At 38.9% G+C, this 18,683-nt stretch overlaps 1 protein-coding gene across 8 annotated transcripts in view; it reads right to left on the bottom strand.

The window, feature by feature from the left end:
* Positions 1–577: 577 nt before the first annotated feature.
* The window catches only part of dennd2b (DENN domain containing 2B), a 47,069-nt gene continuing 28,963 nt past the window's right edge, over positions 578–18,683 (bottom strand). For 4 of the 8 annotated variants that reach the window (XM_079462038.1, XM_079462040.1, XM_079462039.1 and 1 more), the window contains exons 6-19: positions 18,444–18,659; positions 17,134–17,359; positions 16,611–16,795; positions 14,047–14,156; positions 13,712–13,781; positions 12,090–12,167; positions 11,430–11,570; positions 10,887–11,035; positions 3,742–3,919; positions 2,522–2,563; positions 2,202–2,313; positions 1,620–1,862; positions 1,272–1,358; positions 578–1,068 (exon numbers count right to left, since the gene is read on the bottom strand). In XM_079462038.1, coding sequence (XP_079318164.1) covers positions 1,040–1,068; positions 1,272–1,358; positions 1,620–1,862; positions 2,202–2,313; positions 2,522–2,563; positions 3,742–3,919; positions 10,887–11,035; positions 11,430–11,570; positions 12,090–12,167; positions 13,712–13,781; positions 14,047–14,156; positions 16,611–16,795; positions 17,134–17,359; positions 18,444–18,659 — 1,866 coding nt within the window. In that variant the 3' untranslated portion in view covers positions 578–1,039. Of the gene's footprint in view, positions 1,069–1,271; positions 1,359–1,619; positions 1,863–2,201; positions 2,314–2,521; positions 2,564–3,741; positions 3,920–10,886; positions 11,036–11,429; positions 11,571–12,089; positions 12,168–13,711; positions 13,782–14,046; positions 14,157–16,610; positions 16,799–17,133; positions 17,360–18,443; positions 18,660–18,683 lie in introns of all 8 variants that reach the window. The other 4 variants (XM_079462043.1, XM_079462045.1, XM_079462044.1 and 1 more) reach the window with 2 other exon arrangements.

Raw genomic sequence — 18,683 nt, 5'->3', positions numbered from 1 at the left:
ATTTCGCGGAAAATGTCAGCTTGATGTCGTATGACTTATAATAACCCACTCAATTGTACGTAAAGAAATACCACTTAACGCACGTTGTTTTACGTAAGTATAATGATATATATGCCTTGTTCCCATTAAAAAACAATTAAAGGAAAAGAAGAGATCCTAGTGAGGTACTTTTAGGGCACTTATTGAAGCTCATTGTTCGATTGTTTATTTTATTTAGATTGTTAACATATGTATTTGCTCGTTTATATGCTAAATAAAAAATAATTTTAATAATTTATAATAATGACCTAAAGTAACATGACATGTAATGTTTCAAACATCAGTCAGATCTTAAAATACATCTGAGGCTTCTCTTTCCAGTTAAGTTGTAAATTGAATAATTAAATTCATATTGCATAAAGCACATGAACAAGGACAAAAAGCCCTGTCCAAATATTATTGCAATGTCATTCAATTAATGATGTATACATTTTTCTTTACTATATAAAAAAATTGATATTTTTAAGAACATTCCCAGTGTACGATTCGTTATGACTTCCCTGAACATTTTTTACAGAACTGATCATTAACACAGATTCGATTTGAATTAACAGAAAAGCTTTATTGTTTCTTTCATTTTATTTATAAAACACTGCAAATAAGGTAATTATACTCTTCATGTGTTAATAAATGTACAAAATACACTTCATGGAGAACTTCTAGCGTTAAATACTACACAGCCACTGTACATGCACCTCTCGTAAGTTTCCATTCATACAATCTCATCCAGCTCGACACAATTATCTCTAAGGTGGAGGTTACAACATAACCATTCATACTCTCAAGTACCATCCTGTTATTACTCTGTCACATACAAGGTACCTGGAAAGCTAACAAAAGAGCTACACGTGAGATTAACAGCACAGCTTTAATAAATTATGTACAAAAAAAGATGAATGTCAGAGTTCAACAGGCACGTTAAGGCATGTCTGCAAACATGACTTAGCCATGTTAGGTCTTCAGATGTAGGAACAGTAGAAAACATCCACAGGATTTGGTTTCACGATAAAACATTTTTTAGTTTATTGCCTGGAAAAGATAAAATATCGATACATCAAGTGAAACAAGCGTAAAATGTGAAGAATCCTTTGTTTACATAAAAACTAAATTTTCACCTTGAATACTATTTAAACATTTTTATACTGAGCTTATTGTTTGCCCTTTGAAAATTTGCTCTGGGTACAAGTGTCTGCTAAATGTATACATGCAAATGGTCTTGTTTTTGTACCCACCTAAACCCTTCAGAAATTTGTTGACTCCACTCTGCTCTGTGTCTGGTAACTCTTCAAGATACTGTTCCACTCTCTGCTCAAACAGACCTGTTTTTGGTTCAACAACAGAAAAAATGATTATCATCATTAGCAGTGTATCTTGTGACCAGAAGGGGGCAGAATAGATCTGACTTTAAAGAGTAAATAAGGCCCCCACCTCCAGAAAGACCCCCACAAGGTTTATAACTATGTTGGGTGTGGGTTTTAGATTAAAGACATAAAGGCCTTAGGCTACTGGGCATCATCGTTTAAGAAAAGCTGTGTAGGAAGTCGCTTCCTATTTTACTCAACGGCACAATCAAGACTTACCTTTGGCCCTACACTTCCTCATCTCTCTATCCTGGATAAATCCAGCAAACATTTGGGACTCCATGAAGACACCCAGGAATCGACGGATGCTTTTAGATGCCACAGACTTGCGGAAGGCTTCACGCTGAAAGATGCGCTCGCCCCTTTCGCCCTGGGTAAGAAACAACGAATAGTGTCCAAAAGTCTCCAGGAAAAAGCGGATGAAGACCTCTGATACCACACTGTTTAAAGTGGTGGTGCACTCTGTGAGAGGGTAGAAAGATAAGATGAGAAAAGTTTTATTTAACATCATAAATGGAGGAGTAAATCAGGCTTTTTTTCCATTATGAAAACAGAAAAATATGAAACTCTTCATAACACAGATCCACATAGCGTAAGATTGGATTTAGTTTATTTTCATGGTGGATAAAAAATCTAGTCTAAACAGGATATGAAATACAGTGAAGCCAGATGTTGTTATGCACGTTCTGGCAAAAACCACTGCTTTATGTTTACAGTGTTAACTAGCATCTTTAAAGATGTACCAGCGTACACATCAATGAGCTCAATGATGTCAATGAGCCATGATGTCAGTCTTCTTACCCTCATCTGATTCGCTGTCTGAGTCTTGATTGATGATGTCATTCCTCTGTTCAAGAGCTTGTTCCAGAGCGGCCTGAAGTTTGCGTGGTAACAGAGAGGCCTCGTCATCCATCTGTATACACAGTATTGAGATTAACTTGCGTCATTATATTTAGTTTTGACTTTTTTGTTGTGACTCAGCATTTCACGTTTGTCAACAATGTGGTTGTTCTCTGCTCCTAAAGACCACACGCATTCAGCTTTGGTTACCCGAAATGTACACATCACAGATGGCACTACGGCCATGGGACAGTTTATCAATTTTGTGTTTATGGACGAACCTGTCTGATGAAGCGATCTGTTCCTAAATCCACCATCAAAGCCTGAAACATACAGAGAAATATAATGTGCACTTTGGTTTGATTACAAAGTATTTTAAACACTAGCATCATTCAGCATTTAAACACTAAGTTGTTGTGGAAGCCTCACACATCATAACACTTCCAGAATTTGATCCACAACAGATGGAGCCTGACAGCCAATTGAACCCAGTGTTAAAAATGTCAAGCATCATAAGTTTGTGTGCCTCCAGATGTTTTCCTGCAAAGGGTCACCCCGCATGACCATTACAAGGGTCCAAAGAGCAATTTGAAAAATGTGTGGGTGACTCCTCTGGCCAAATGTACCTAGTGCCAAAGCCTAAGTAGAGACCGAGCTGGCAGTGTCTAGGTTCATGTTGATTGGCTGGCTCAACTGTCACTCATCTTTATGACGTTTGGCCAATCCGCTAATGCGCTGAAGTGATTTGAAGGCCATTCGTAGTCTGCATCGAGTAGTTCAGCCGGCATATAGTTTCTTCGAGGGGGTCTGCAGTTATGTGGTTGCCGTTTACGTCTGTGTCTATGAGCCTAATTTGTAGTTTTTTCATTTAGTGATTTCATTGATCATATTTTCAGAATTTGCTGTTGCAGACTTACTTGTAAATTTGTTTGTGTATGTGTGTCTCTGTGTGCGCGAGAGTCACCCCTTCAGTGCTGTGCATGTTTTTTCTGCACAGTGGCTGATTTGAAGTTTTCATATTTTTTCATATTTCTCATTCATTTCCTGTCGGTCAATTTTTGACCACGAAGGAGCCAAGTGTGACTATTCTTTGTGACCTTTTGGCATTTGTATGTGTGTTAAAAAATGACAAAAGTATTAAAATGTCATCTCATTTCGAAGCTAAGATTTTTTACATTTGAAAGTGTAAAATGTTTCGGTCAAAAATGACCGAAGAGTCCCAGAGGGTTGAAGAAAGCCACATATACTGAATGCCTCTGTATTTACTGACACACAATGTAAGTAAGTTTCCAAAGGTGTTGAAACTGAGTTCCCTCCCCAGATTTGCTGACAGTTAATCAGATATTCTTGTCTCAGGGCCAGTACGCACCCAAGGACACATGTACAAACTTGACAAAGTGTCCGATTGCAACAAACATGATAGGTGACAAAAGCACAGCTGGGAGTTGCGATGTTTGTGACAACGTGTGGGAGAGATCTGAAATGTTTGCTGTGTCCGTACCTCCTCCACAGGCAGTTCCTTGAGCTTGGGCAGCGAGCTGGAGAGAATCCCCACCAGGAAAGGCGTGGGACAGCAGACGATGTCCACCATGGAGGTGGGTAGCACAGGGATGAAGGTGTGCTGCCAAGATAACGGGTACAGCAAAGCCACCACAGCATGAACACAGCTTGAAAGAGTACTGCAAAGAGAGAGAATAAAACACAGCCAATCATTTGGCAAGTTCACACCAAATCACGCATACCTCTTTAAAAGATCCTGCTCTGGAAAGTATATTGAGGCCTGATTTCCAGTTTATTCTGGCTTGACAGTGAGGATGATGGAATTTGTGATGAGTGTGCTCAAGTAAAATAGCCAATGGCTTTCATTAGACTACAGAGATGCTGTAAAATGATATTTCCGGGTATATATTCACACAGCATCAGTGGCATTCAGGGCTAAAGATACAGAAAACCATGTGCCGATAATAGTTTGGTGTGTTGAAGAACATAATGTGAAGAATAGACATAGGTTCAGTTTTATACTAGAATGGTAGTGCGCTGAAAAATATGCTCTATGGATCCGACACAGTATGTTTAAATTTAGTTTCTTTTAAAAACGAAGTGTATCATTTCTGAGGCCTGAGCAAATATCACAAAATATGTGACCAAGTCTGTGAAAACACAGCTAAAGACATTTTTTGTGATATAACTGTCTACATAAAAGGTATCTTACATAATGTAAAGATATTTTATGAAATTATAACATTGATATCTTTAATATTGACTGAGTAATGCCATGTCAGAAATTTTAATCATAGTGAAATGAATGATACGGCATTAGATTCAAAACTTGCTGACAGTTTAACACAAATGTGAAAAATAAATACAAAAAAGGCCTTAAACATTCTCATTGCATTATAAACTGTCAATCGCATAGCATGTTTTTCTAAAGAAAAAAAGCCATGATGCCTTAGCCAGTTTTCATCAATCAAACATAAGACATTAATTAATATTGTGGTGAGCAGGGCGGGACGAGTGCCGTGAGGCCGGTCACGTGAGTAATAAAGAGCATCAGCTGTGAGTGCACCAGTCTCGCATCTCTCACGGAAGAGCTCAGGAAGCATAAGAGAGGAGTGACAACAGGGAAGTGCGAGAGAGGATCAGGCCTGGACTTTATGTTGTATTATGTTTGTATGGCCGGCAGTCGACCGTGAGGGAGTTGCCAACATTTTAAGTATTTTTCATTGTTTGTTTATTTAATTAAAGTTGTTGTAAACAACATGTATAAACAATTTGTTTGTTTTTAACATTCTTTTAAAATGTTACGGAGGATGAGTATATAAGGACAATACCATACATCTCTTCATTCTTGCATACAATGTCCTATCCTTCATATTTATGTTTTTGTTCATTATGTTTATGTCTTAACCTATTATATTTATTGTTTATTCATGACTTGTGTCCTCAATACCTGCATTGTTTTTCTGTCTATTCTAAAAAGTTGCTAATCATTCTTTCTTTGTTTTGTTTTTTAAACAATGACAGAAAGGTCTATTCTGTTCTGTTCTATTCAGCATAATCAAACAAACCCTTTCTGTAAATTGACTGAAGGTAACCTCTCCCTGTGGTGTATGCTACAAAATACATCAAACATTGTTTTAACAGGAACCTGTAAAAACAAAAACAATGTGTGGGGAGTTTACTCTAAGACTTAGATTGTATTTGCATACCATATTTTCGGTTCAAGAAGAGTATACATTCATTTATTTTCAATATTTCATTAATCAGTATGATTTATGAAAATTCCTGTAACTACATTACATTAAATCTGTCTAATGTTTCTAGTGGCATTCCAACACAAAGGGTAAAATGTTCCCACAATACAATCAGCAAGTAAATCAGGTTTTTGTCTGGCTTGTATTCAAATGGTTTATCAGTCACCGCTTCAGGCCAAAATGTTACACATTATATAATGAGGAGGTACCACTTATTCTTATTTAAACAATACGTTTGCATATCACGTTTTTTTAAAGCCTTAAATGACTGTGATGTTAAAGCAGCCGTGAGTTGTCACAACTAGGTCAAGCACGCAGTCCCAAATAGCACACTGTCCTTCTCACGATCCCCAGCTTGTTAATAGTGGCTGACCCTTCTATTTCTCTCTCTCGTCTCATCCACCACACAGGCCCACGTACACAGAGACAGAGAAAATAAACCGCCAGAAACACACTGACTTCAGACACGAATTAGAAAGTATCAGCACTGAAACCAGTGATAAAGTTTGGTATGCTGACAGTAAACTAAATATAAATCCAGCTCCTATACTGCTGTTGAACCTAAAAGAGAGAGACAAGATGTTTGGCCTTTTTCAATGTAATTACAAAAATGCTAATTTCAGCCATTTCTAACATAATGAAACAGCTCCAGTTGTAGGCCTTTGGCAGGTCCCAAAATAATTTGGGGAACAAATCTGATTTGGGAATTCGTATGTAATGCGATTTGCATTTAGCAGTTAATCAAATATTAAAAGTTAAATATTATAATTAGACACTTTACATTTCATTGCCTGTAGTTAAGTAACTAGAGTTGTCCGTATGTATGTATGGCCTTATTTTTATATCCCGGTGGAGACTTAAACCTGAATGCACACCAGCTCATGGGGACTCGTGTCACTGTAGGGGCCAAAATTGAGGTCCCCGTGGACGAAAAAAGCATATAAATCGTACAGAACGATATGTTTGTTAATCTAAAAATGCTAAAAGTTTTCTATGATCTTTATGTTTAGGGCTAGGGGATCAAATATAGTTTGTACAGTATAAAAATCATCACGCCTATGGACTGTCCCCATGGAGGTAATCAACCAGACAAGAAAGATGCATCCTGGATCCGGCATTCTGACATGTTCACACTGGGAATTGAGGAAAACTGATTTAAAAATTCTAGCCATAGGCGAGACAAGCAGATTCGGATACCTGATACCTGGAATGCCAGCATTTCTAAGGCCTCAGAGGCATACGTACTCCTGGGAAAAGGAGAAGATGGAACAGACCAGTCCAAACACTGCTCTACACTGTATGATTACTCTGAAAACCAAATAACATCGGCTCAAACCGCTGCTAGCTACTGTGACTGACTCTCACCTGGATCATCACACAGAATTAATGTGCTGCTATTTTTACATGTGTCTGAAGGATAACAGCTAGCAACAAATTGAAGGCAAAGTTTTACCGCGACCAAATAGATTCTCCTTTTATTTTAGCAATAGTGTCACAAGGACAAAACTAGGGTAGAAAATGAGATGCAACCACAATTACAGTTTATAAACAAATAAAGTTCAATCAGTTCTCTTATCTTACAAACAGAAAAAAGTCTCTGGTAGATCAAACTGCTCTAGCAAACCGCTGTTGGTGTGTGATGTGGCAGTGTGACAAAAGCAGTTATGTTTCCCATCATTGTAAATCCAACAGTTTCACGATGTTTGAGTCCCTTGGAAGCAAACTGGAAGAATTGAATCAAAAGATCCGAAAGATCTGGTCCTACAATAGTTCCTGGTTTGTAAGAAGTAATTCACAACAGAAACAGCTCAAGTGTGAAAATACAGGAGTCAGCTCGGAGCCAAAATACATATGGTTTGAGTTAACTTTCTAAACAAATTCGGATAGATTCTCATGGGCTACACTGCATCAACAACAATGGGAATTCTCAAAGAGCCTTTTTCAGAGTTAGTTTGTATATTAAAAAAAGGTTCTGCATGTGTTCCGCATACAGCATTTCACCACTGGATCTTAAAGGAGACAAGAATGCAATGTTTATGCAAGTAGTTTGTTCTCATCGTTATTCTCTATAATCCTAACTTTGCAACAATAAATGAATAAGAGAGAAATATTTTACTCTGGGCATAAGACGTATATATATTTCAAAGTGCCCGGTTCATTTAACCTTTAAAGTAATAGGTCACCCGAAAACGAAAATTCGGTCATAATTTTCTCCCCCTCTTGTCATTTCAAACCTGTATGACTTTCTTTCTTCTGCAGAAGACAAAAGAAGATACTTTTGATGAAAGTTGGTAACCGAACAGCCTGGCCCCCATTTAGTTCTAATGTATTGGCCAAAAAACATTGCAAGTGAATGGGGGCCATGTTAAGAACATTCTTTAAAATATATCCTTTTGTGTTCTGGAAAAGAAAGAAAGTCATACAGGTTTGATATGATTAAAAGGTGAGTAAATGATGACATAATTTTCCTTTTCGGGTGACCAATCAAATTAAAGATAACCTTTTTGAAACTTTAAAATGAATATTTTCAGTTTCCCCCTAGCCAACTTTTGCCTTAAGGCTTCCTGGTTTCTATTCTCCTCTTCCATTCCTCAGCTTGCCTTTCAGCGGTCTTATTCACCAACAGACATGCTCTTACAACGGGAACAAAACAGCAGCTACACCTACATTTCCACACACATTGTACTTAAAAAGGGGAAAGCGATTTAGACATGACAAAAATAGATCAAAACCAGGCAATACGTCAGTGAGTTTAACCCCTTCCTGTTATTGAACAACTTTTAAGTGTAATGTAATCAAACAGGAATGTATGTCGCAGCAATCTAAGAGCAGCGCTTCAAATGTATCTAACTGATTGTAATATTGGGTGATTTATTTCATCAATATTCAAAGCTGTTTTCCTGCAGGATGTCGAGCGACAGCTTGATTGAATATCAGAAGTGTTGCCTGTGCAATTATAGCTAATGGAACAGTTTGCCACTCGCAAACAATTGCAGGAGAAACTTTCCGTGCCACAACAAACAGGATGGTAACAGGTTCACAAAGCAGAGTGTGCAAAGGGTTAAATAACTTGAGCATGTGAAACCCAGAGGAAAGCATTTCCTAACATGGAGTGAGTTTTTATTTCTGTCAGATCCTAAGCAGCAAATATACATTACAAGCCACAGAGGCATACATCACACACACACAATGTTGGCAGAGATGTTTGGAACTGGACTGCAGTGGCTTTCCCAAGAGATCTGCAGTTACAGTATGTTCTAGATGTGGGCGCAAGAAGGGTTTTACACTTGAGTGCTGCCCATTATCTACTACCTAAGGTTGCTGGGCAACACATCTAGGCCTGGACCAAATCCCATCAATCCACCTATCCTGTTTTTAACAGGGCCAAACCCACGGAAAGTCAATACTTGGCTTAACAGCATATTATGTTGTAACTAGAGCTCTATCTATTATGATAATGGGTGTGAGTTGAATTCAGCAGCTCTATTCAAACCCACTCGCGAAAAGCGGATTTTGAAAGGGGTACTTTTGTAACAAAAGAGAACATAGTACCTTTGTTCCGCTGATTCAAAGGAGAACGTGTTGTTTTGCCTTTCTGAGTCAAATATTGAACACATTTTTGAATGGGCAAGAACTACACCTGTAGTGTGATGAACCAGATGATTTTAAACATACAATAGATGGTAGACTATAACACTATTGACTGATTCACAAAACATTATAAAAGGACTGACTGAATCACTTTTTGTACAAATGACAGAGCCATGCTAAAAAGATGTATTGTAAGACTATACAGTAGCCCTCACAAGTGATGTCCAACTTTGGTCAATTGACGGGTGTTATTCAAATGTATGATTGAACATGTATTAAAAACTTTGTATTTATTTTGCATTTGTTTATTTTAAGATGATTTGCAAAAAATGACACACAACACATGTGAAAAGTTTATAAAGACCGCTCAAGAGAACGACATCAAAATTGTACTTCACAAGAGAATCAATAAAGATTAATAACTGTAGTCATTTTAAGCTATTTTGTGAACTTTTTTTCTATGCATTTTCACTTGTATATTTGGATGAATTCCCTGATATGATGCATTTTCCTTTTTTGCTAAATAATTTTTTAAAACCTGAAGTGTACCCTACACCTCATATTTAATTGTTTACCCAGAGGAGCATTAAAAGCAAACCTTGTACAAATACACCCCACGAACATCTCTTTTGGTCACTACTGTAGCTTCTCATTTTCAAATCTAATAGTTATCATAAATATTGCAATGAGCTGTATCTGTCAACCAGTGACAACACAGCCACCGATTAGAGAAATATACGCACAGTCACTCACACAGGAAAAGCATTCCTTCCCGTCACAGTAACTGCCAACCCTACATACCCCGCTGCTGCTTGTTTAAACTGCCCGATGATTTGTGGAGATTAGGCTTTTGCAAATTACCTACTCCCTAATGACCCCCAATGCCCGGCCACAGGCTTCCTTGACCGAGCACGAAGTTTCGTAGGGGGGTGCTAAAGCCTCCTGACATCTACTGTATCTCATCTGCCCCAAAACAACATCCAGGGGACATACAGTTACAAAGCCGTCTATGCCCCGACCCATTTCTGAATTTAGATAAGCAGGGACTCCTGGGACTTTAGCCCAGTGTTAAAGGGTTTAGTCAAAATATGCCATCCCTCTTTAATTTAGCAGCGAAGCAGTCGCCGGGTCACCGTAGACCCAAACCACAACGGAAAGCTGCTATTTAACAGATGCGCCGGTCGGGCAGCGACAATCAAAACTGAACTGGCCTCGAAATTGCCTATTTTCAGCCCGGCTAAGCCAAGACAGTTTGGCTGGAGAATTCAGACCAATAATATGATCAGAATTCCATTCAGAATCCCAGTGGTCACTGACAAATACAGCATGACATCTATTTTTTGAGTGGAATTCTCACGTTTTTAGCCTAGCTCTTCATGAGTAAAGCACAGCGAAAATAAAAACACCATTTCGAGGACAAATGAATGACTCGAAAAGATCAAAATCGTTTCATTCGGAGCAGATGTTATTGATGCTCTGAATGAGCAGATGGAAAAATGGAAGTGACACTGCACTTCTGTGAAGGGAAAGGTTATTGAGAACATCTGCTGTTAGCCCACACTCAGACTTCTGTTGTCACAGTGGTCAGCGTGTCTCTGACACAAAGCTCGGTTTGGGAGGACTGCTTGACCATGTTTGGTCTGAAAAAGCAGGAACTTTCCCATGGGAATTAATAGTGTTGCCTGCCTGTGTTTCAAGGTTCAAATGAATCTTTTCGAAAGATGCAGGCGCGTGACGACAACATTAAGAAGACACTTCGGTTGATAACTGCATGCATAAGCAAACGCACAAGGTGTCTCACCTGAGCTTGTCAGCCACAAAGATGACCCTGCGTTCCAGCAAGAGGGAGGCAAAAACACGGACCACCTGTCGTACACTCAGACAGGAGAACAGACTTTCAAAGTCCACGTGCTCTAGTCTGGAGTCCATGGGCCTCCTTAACTCAATCACCTGAGGAAAACACAACAATATGTATTAAACCAAGGGAAAACATTAAAGTTATAGTTAACCCAAACATGAACCCTTTTGTTGTTCATTTTAAAACTGTATTACTTTCTGTCTACCGCAGAACACAAAATAGGATATTTTGAAGAAAGTTGGTAACCGAACACCACCGGCCCCCCTTCACTTCTATTGTATAGAAATATCTTAGAGCACGGCTTGATGGGATTTGACTGTACTTGAAAAACAAAGGCTATAACATTGTTTTTTCCTGGATCGTGCAGCAGATAAAAAGTAGTTCAAACGTATATCTGATGTTGTCTTGAAGCATTCGGTGCAGCTTAATCAATCAAATCTCCAGCAGATAACAGTGCAGTCTATTTATATGAAGGAAGGATCTAACCTCATTTCCTGCTCCAGGCAGGAAGGTTTTTACTTTTATGGTTTTGCCTGGTGCTGGGAAAGGAGATTCCATCACGCTCCTCATAAAAGGGTACACCAAAGCGGCTGAGATCCCTCTCCTCCTCTCCACTTCATCCAGGATCTGCACGAAATGAAAGATCAATCGATAAACGAACGGAGAATAAAACAATGCTAACAGGAAGTGCATTAAGACGTGGTGCTGCAACTTGGTTTGTATACTTCAGGTGGTGATCGATTTTACGTGGTCTGTTTTGTTTTGTTTCAAATACGTGCCTGGATGCCGATAGAATTCCGACCTGTCACCATAGAGGAATGGTTTTCATCTACTGCATGAGGTTTACGAGATTTGACAAGTGACGAAAACATGCTCTCAATGCAGATGTCCATTAAATATTATGATAGCCGTGGTTGAGTACAGTTTGAGTACATTTTTTTCATAGTGGAACATGGAAGATAAGGAAATAACAGAAGCGGTTTAACAGGACAGAGAGAGAGCGAGGGATTAAAGAGAGGTTTATACTAAGGCGGATTCTTTTTAATGCCAACACAAGTCTTGTTTCAGATGTGCCCCTGTCTGACAGCCAGAGAGACAGTGTGGCTAGTGGTAGAGGTGTGTAACTATGAGCAAGCCTGAGCTCACCTTGGAAAACAGGTTGAAACAGCCCAGCCGGCTGATGACACAATACACTTCAGGAAGGCGAGGTCCTTTCCCACTAGGCTGCAGGTGCGAGAAGGATTACACAAGCAATTAAATCACACATCATGACATTGCTGCGGGGTACATAGCAATACATGAAAGTTACTAGAGTGTTGTAGCTGAGATGAATACTAAGTAGTAGTGATGGTCTTTCCACTCCAAAGAGAGAGAAAAAGACAGCGAGACCTAGAGCTACAATCACCAGTTGCTTCTCGCTAAAATTATGGCTTGAAAACGTACAAACCACATCAAAGGGCTTCAGGTGAATTAGAATGAGACATTTTATTTTGATGGATTTTTAAATGGGAGTAAATGTATTTTAAATAATAGTCCAAAAACGAAAATTCGTAAATTTCTCACCCTCTTTTCAAACCTGTGTGACTTACTTTCTTCAGCGGAACACAAAAGATTATATTCTGAAGAATGTTCATTTTGATAACGTTTAAACCGTCCCTTTAAACGTTATCAAACCCATAATATTTCTTATAAACTACTGTATGTGTCTGGCGTTCAATTCTTTGACATCCCAAAGTAAAACACATGCAATAGCACATGGTATCACTCTAAAAGTAAGCAGTTCAATAAAGGACGCAGATTTTCCACTGTAAACACAGCACAGGTGCAGCTCCACAAAATGAATGAGTTGTCACACACAATCCGCTAAACAATCGGCAGCCTGGCCATTTTCTAAGAATCCAACCAGGTTTAGTGTCTCTGAAAACACACAGACACAAAGAAGCCCCATTCCTCTTGTCCATATTAGGTATGCAATTCTCCTCGGCTGACTTTTTACAAATGGGTGATTAATTTAAGCATGTTGAGCAGGATTCAGATCCTCAAGAATTCTACCCTCGTGCCAGCCCCCTGGACTTCCTCCCAGCCTTGAAAACAGTCAACTCTTCTCTCCACTGGGCCATTCAGACACTCAAAAAACAGAGGCCGAGAAAGAATTGTAACTAAAGAAAACCCAAAAGTCAACGATGAATCACACACGTGGCCATATTGGCGAAAGTGAGTTTGGAATAAGCAACTGCAGTGACATTACAACTGTTATCAACACAGTTCTACTTTACTATCTCCAGAACAAACATTTGGATGTATGAAATCACTCTCAAATCACAGATTTTCAAAAAACATGCTTTAATGCAAAACATGCATTACATATAATATAAAGTCATATATTCTTAATCGAACATTCACAAATTCAAGATTTTAGTCCTCCTTGCATGAAACATGCAATTCACCACCACAGTCAGCACAACACTCACAAACACATGACCGAAGCTTACGGTAAAATGACACACTTTTGCTGGTTTGCTTTTCCACTCTTCTCCTGAGAAACTCTCATTAAACCGGAGGGGAAATGTTTACGAGACTCTGCTTCTCTTTGAGCAAAAAAAAAAGCAAACCAAACTCTTACTCAAGTGGCCGACCCAACGCCATTACAACTCCATCGATATTCTTTCTCTTTAATTACAATGCGTGACGCAATGTACAGTGCAGTAAAACAAAAACAATGAGAGCCAAACATAGTGAGCGAGAGTAAATATAACAACGAGACTCACCAGAAGTCGCCTGCAATACCCGAAGCGTCTGCTGCCATCTTCTCCAGTGAGCATGAAAGAGAAGGTCTCACTGCAGTAAATCAAAGACAGCCACCATTAGTCCTCAAACCCCCATGCAGATCAGATGATAACAAGAAAGTTTTGAAAACTATTGGACATTGACAACTTGCCCTGAGGAGCAACTACTGCGTGAAAAGACATTGTGATGGAGCTGAGACGTATGCACTGAGACCTCGCTGAAGGTACTTTTTTTACAAGTGAATCTTTATAGAAATTGTAACTTTGCAGTACAGATGATGAATTGATAAATACTGTGGTAACGCAGGCAGTGATACCTGTTGTATTCAGACACGGGGCTCCAGTCTTTGGCGTCTGGAAAGCAGAACTGTGGGATAGCCTTGAGTCTCTGCTCAGCCTCCCGCATTTGCTTGGTGAGTCTCTCTAACTGTGAGGGTCAGATAAGAGAAACCAGTAAGAAACTTGTCTGATATATTTGCACGTCTACACACATTCCTTTCAGATCTTCCTTACTATGTGAAATATGTACAGAATACCCTTCCAACTGGGGTCAATCCCTCACCCTTACTGCCCTTATGTCACAAACGGCCCTCTTTTCCATTTTAGAATTGAATGTCACTTGGGTTGACCCTGTGTTGGGGAGCGCCCAACATTTTTCAGCCTCTCAAGGGGAAACAATCGGTGCAGCAGATCTCAGCTAATTAAAGAACTATCTCTGTAACTAAACATGATCGCTATGGTAACCGTTTCCTGCTTACACCATTTACTGTCAATATGTCCCAACAATTAAGGCTCTTAAAGCATCTGTATCTGGACCCGTTTCTAATCAAAATGGTGGCATATTTAAAGTACTTAAATCTTAAAGCCCCCAAAACCAGAAAATGCACTTTTAAATGTTGTTTTTACATTTACATCTGTGTGTCAGGAGCCTGGGTACAGAACCCCCATAAAATGATAAAAATCCACCCATTCACTTTTTTTAATCCCCAATAAAGCCTAACTGTCCTCTTGAACGAGCTGTTGGCATTCTCTCATTAACCTGAGTCACATTTATTGAGCCGTCCCTATGACTGATGATGGACTCTGCTGTCTCCGCCCTCATCGAGTTCTACACTGTCTGCCATTGTTTTCACGCTGGACTTCAAGAATGTTTTGTAAACGAACAAGGTGTTTTGTCGTTGGATGCAAGACTGAACATGAGTTTTCATTTACTCCCGACATCAAGCCTCTGAAGACGATGTGGATTTGTTTTATTTCTCAATAGAATGTGCAGAAGACATCAGGTGAAGTCCATTTACACCGGGATGCTCCACAAACGAATGTTGGTAAAAGGCTGGATTCATAATGGGTCATATTTTCAGTTTTTAAACATATGCCCTCAAAGCCCTGCGCTTTCTGGAAAGAGACACACACCAAAACAGCGTGTTTTTTCCTCACAGGCAAAAATGGACATGTAGGGAACAGTATAATACAAGATCTGTGGTGTATTTTGAGCTGAAACTTCATAGACACATTCTGTGGATTCCTAAGATTTATATTACATCTTGTAAAAGGGCTAGATTTGGAGGCCTTTAAATCTGTTTCCCAGTATCCAACTTTTGATTATCTGATGTCAGCAGTAAAAAGTATTTAAAGTCACACTTCAACATACAGTATGTTAGGCTATATATGAAGAGTTTATTTCCAAAATGAGATAATGTTACCATGTTTTTATTTTGTTTTATTGTGTTAGTTACCTCTATGTTTTTAGTTATTATGGCTTAAATCAAAACAAACCAAATGCAGTTTGATATGATATTGACATGGAATATACAATAAAAACTGAGATCTCATTTTGGAAATAAACTCTTCATATATAACCAGGACAGTATTGACCATAAAGAGAGTTAAATATTACTTAAATAATTTATTAAATATTTCGATTAAATTAAAAATGCATTTAACATGTGGTATGCATGTTGTATTGGTGTGTTTGAAGTGTAAACTGAAGCTCAGTTTAGAGAAGAATTTAAGCTTTAATTACTGCCAGCAATTTGTTTTCTATGCATTTATTTTTTATATATTTTAGCTGAAACCACATTCCCAGATACAGCGTGGTTTGCATTTTTGCCAAATCATTTTGTTCAATAAAAACGATTTGTATACCATACAAATCTGAAACTTTTTACTTTGATACGATTTAATCAAAACTGTCTGAGGGAACATTAAATGGGAATATTTACATTCAGCCCCCCTCAGCTACAAGAGTGTTTTTATATGTTGGTGTCAAAAATGATATCTAATAGGGGGATGCAACAGTGTTTTATGCATTCTGACTCATTTACAATGTTAAACATGCTGGCTTCTGATCCTTACCATTGTCAACAAAACAAGTTGATCGTAAGTAGTATTTCTGTGCTCGATACCCTCAACCAGTGTTTGTGTAAGTTGCGGAAAGGCTTTTTTCGAACTTGCAAAGTTTTGCTGTGTTTGTTTGTCACTGCATTTGGGTGATGAATGTTATATAAACGGTGGATATTACGCTGGATTTTGAGAGCGTTTGAAACTGATAGATGGAGCGCCGGTCCCAACACTAAAAAATGCCGGACATGAACCACACACGGTAAGTGAAACTGATGTCTGTGTTTTGTTGGCAATGGTGCTTTATTCCTCCTACCCCTTTACCCCCCCCCCCCACAGGCAGGGGATGGGCGGGGCTAGGTGTATCGACCCGAACACAGAACTTATAGTGTGTTTGTAGCCACTATAAGGCTGCTCAGATAGCAGTGTGAGCAGAATTGGTCCAGTTAAGAGTTGTTCTACCACTAAAATCATTTTAGAGACATTATTTTAAGGTAGAAAAAACAACAAAGTGTTGCTTTAATACAGAATACTCATTCACCTTTGGAAACTGGTAGGTGACTTCTGGAGAATAAGAGTTTTTGGTTGGCTTTTTCTTCAACGAGACCACCACAAAGTACTCAAAGAGCTCCCTTTCCTGCCACTCGATCAACTGCAGCTCCAGCGTCCTGTAACTGGGTGCACGGCGCAGGATCGACTGCAGCTTCAGTAGCCTTTGAGTGTGGGCTGCTTAAACATTAAACATCACATTATAGGCAACAGGAGAACTAGAGCATGAGTATGATGGTAATAAATGGTGCTGGCAACATCAATGTATGTTGGTTTATATAAAAGCCTCTGCCAAATAGATGTAAATTTAATATGCACTACATGATGTTCATTTAAAGCATTAATGTCTGCAGTCTAGTATGTGGCTCATTCTCATCTACTGCTCAGTCCTGACAGTTACATGTGTCAAATCACAGGTCGTGTGGGCTTGTTTGCTAAGAGCACAGAGACTTTCAGCAGCACTCGGAAACACTGGCCACCAGAGACCTTAATTCAACCGTGTGTTTATACCTCACCTTTGAACCTGTCGTCAGAGTCGCTTTCGCTCTCACTGTTGTCATCTACAAACAGAAAAAAAGGTTTGTTCGATGTCAAAAGGCCAACTGACGAACATTTAAAATAATTATTGAAGCACATGTTTTTACCTCTTTGAGATGCTGTTTCCATACTTGAAAGTGAAAGCTTCTTTAGTCTTTTCTTGCCTCGTTTTGTACAGTAGATAGAGTTTATTCTTTGCACCACCTGATGGAAAAAGAAAAAATTGACTTTCACACTTACCCATAAGTATACGTTCAATGTGTATTGGACATTTTCAAATTGCACATTTTAAAGGACTATCATGTCCAGATGGGAGAGTTATTGATTTAGCTATCAGTGAGCTATATAGTGAGCATTGGGAACACTCTACTGCAACTTGTAAAAAGTCTGGAAAGGGAAAAAGTGTGAAACTAAATCTCTCAGTCCTTCAGGCCAGTCTTTCGGGCTGTTTCTTTTAACCTGAGAAACGGATTCCATGTAATTTTCTCCCTTTAAAACCCTTCAGCAAATGTGCAGTAAAGTTATAGTCATTAAATTGGTGTGTGATAGGAGGAGTTTTCCTACAAAAACATCAGGTAGAAAGAAAACCACAGTGGCTGGAAAGCTTGTGGTATACACCTAGTTCCCAAGACTCTTAAAGAAATGGTTTCTGAAATGTATGATTGATATTCATTACAGTATACTTTCTTGTCAATGATATAGTGTGATCAATTATTGCCAAATTTTAGATGTGAATGTGATCATGTCAAACGTGAACATTGACTTCTATTTTTGTCTGTTTCTTACATACTACTTAGAAGACTTTGATTAAACTTCTTTTGTGTTCCATGGTAAAATAACAGATTTGGAAAGTAAATTATGACCATTTAAATTTTGGGTTGAACTACACTTCCATCTTCCAAAAACTTCCATCCCTTTGGATATTGATAATGCTATTTGTCTACTTATTCAGTTCCTATTGGTCTGGAAATTCCTTGTATTAAAATAATTTAAACCCATACACTCATTGGGTCAAAAGGGGACAAAGCCAAACGTTAGATTAAATTCCCGAAAATTCAATATGTTAAAACAGCCCACATCACCCAACGGTTGGGTCTGTCCCTTTTTGCCACAACGCTAGGTTGAAATTAACCCAGCATAGTGTAAGCAAATAGCAGTATATTCTATTCCATCATAAAATCATTTAATTTATGATCATGTTTTACTAAAACATAATAAGACTAATATTCATTACACAGCAATGCTGAACTAGTGTAAAGTCATCAGACTTTATTCTGCTCCAGCATACCTTGGGGACTCGTTTGTGTCTGTGGGAGGCCAGGGTATCATTGGTAGGGTTCAAGCTGTCATCTAATAGGCCACGGGGGGAGGAAGGCATGCCCAGCTGGGACAGCAGCATCACGTCATCATGGCTGTGCCTCTTAGACAGGCGGGATGGGCGCTGACTCTTCCTGTCTGAAGGACATGGCAACCGCAGAGACTGACTGCTCGGTTTAGAAGGCAGCTGGTGAGAGGAAAGTTAATAAGA

This window comes from Barbatula barbatula, assembly GCF_947034865.1.
Source record: "Barbatula barbatula genome assembly, chromosome: 1".
NCBI lineage: Eukaryota > Metazoa > Chordata > Actinopteri > Cypriniformes > Nemacheilidae > Barbatula > Barbatula barbatula.
The sequence above is the reverse complement of the archived record's forward strand: the minus strand, read 5'-3'. Positions and strand labels throughout refer to the sequence as shown.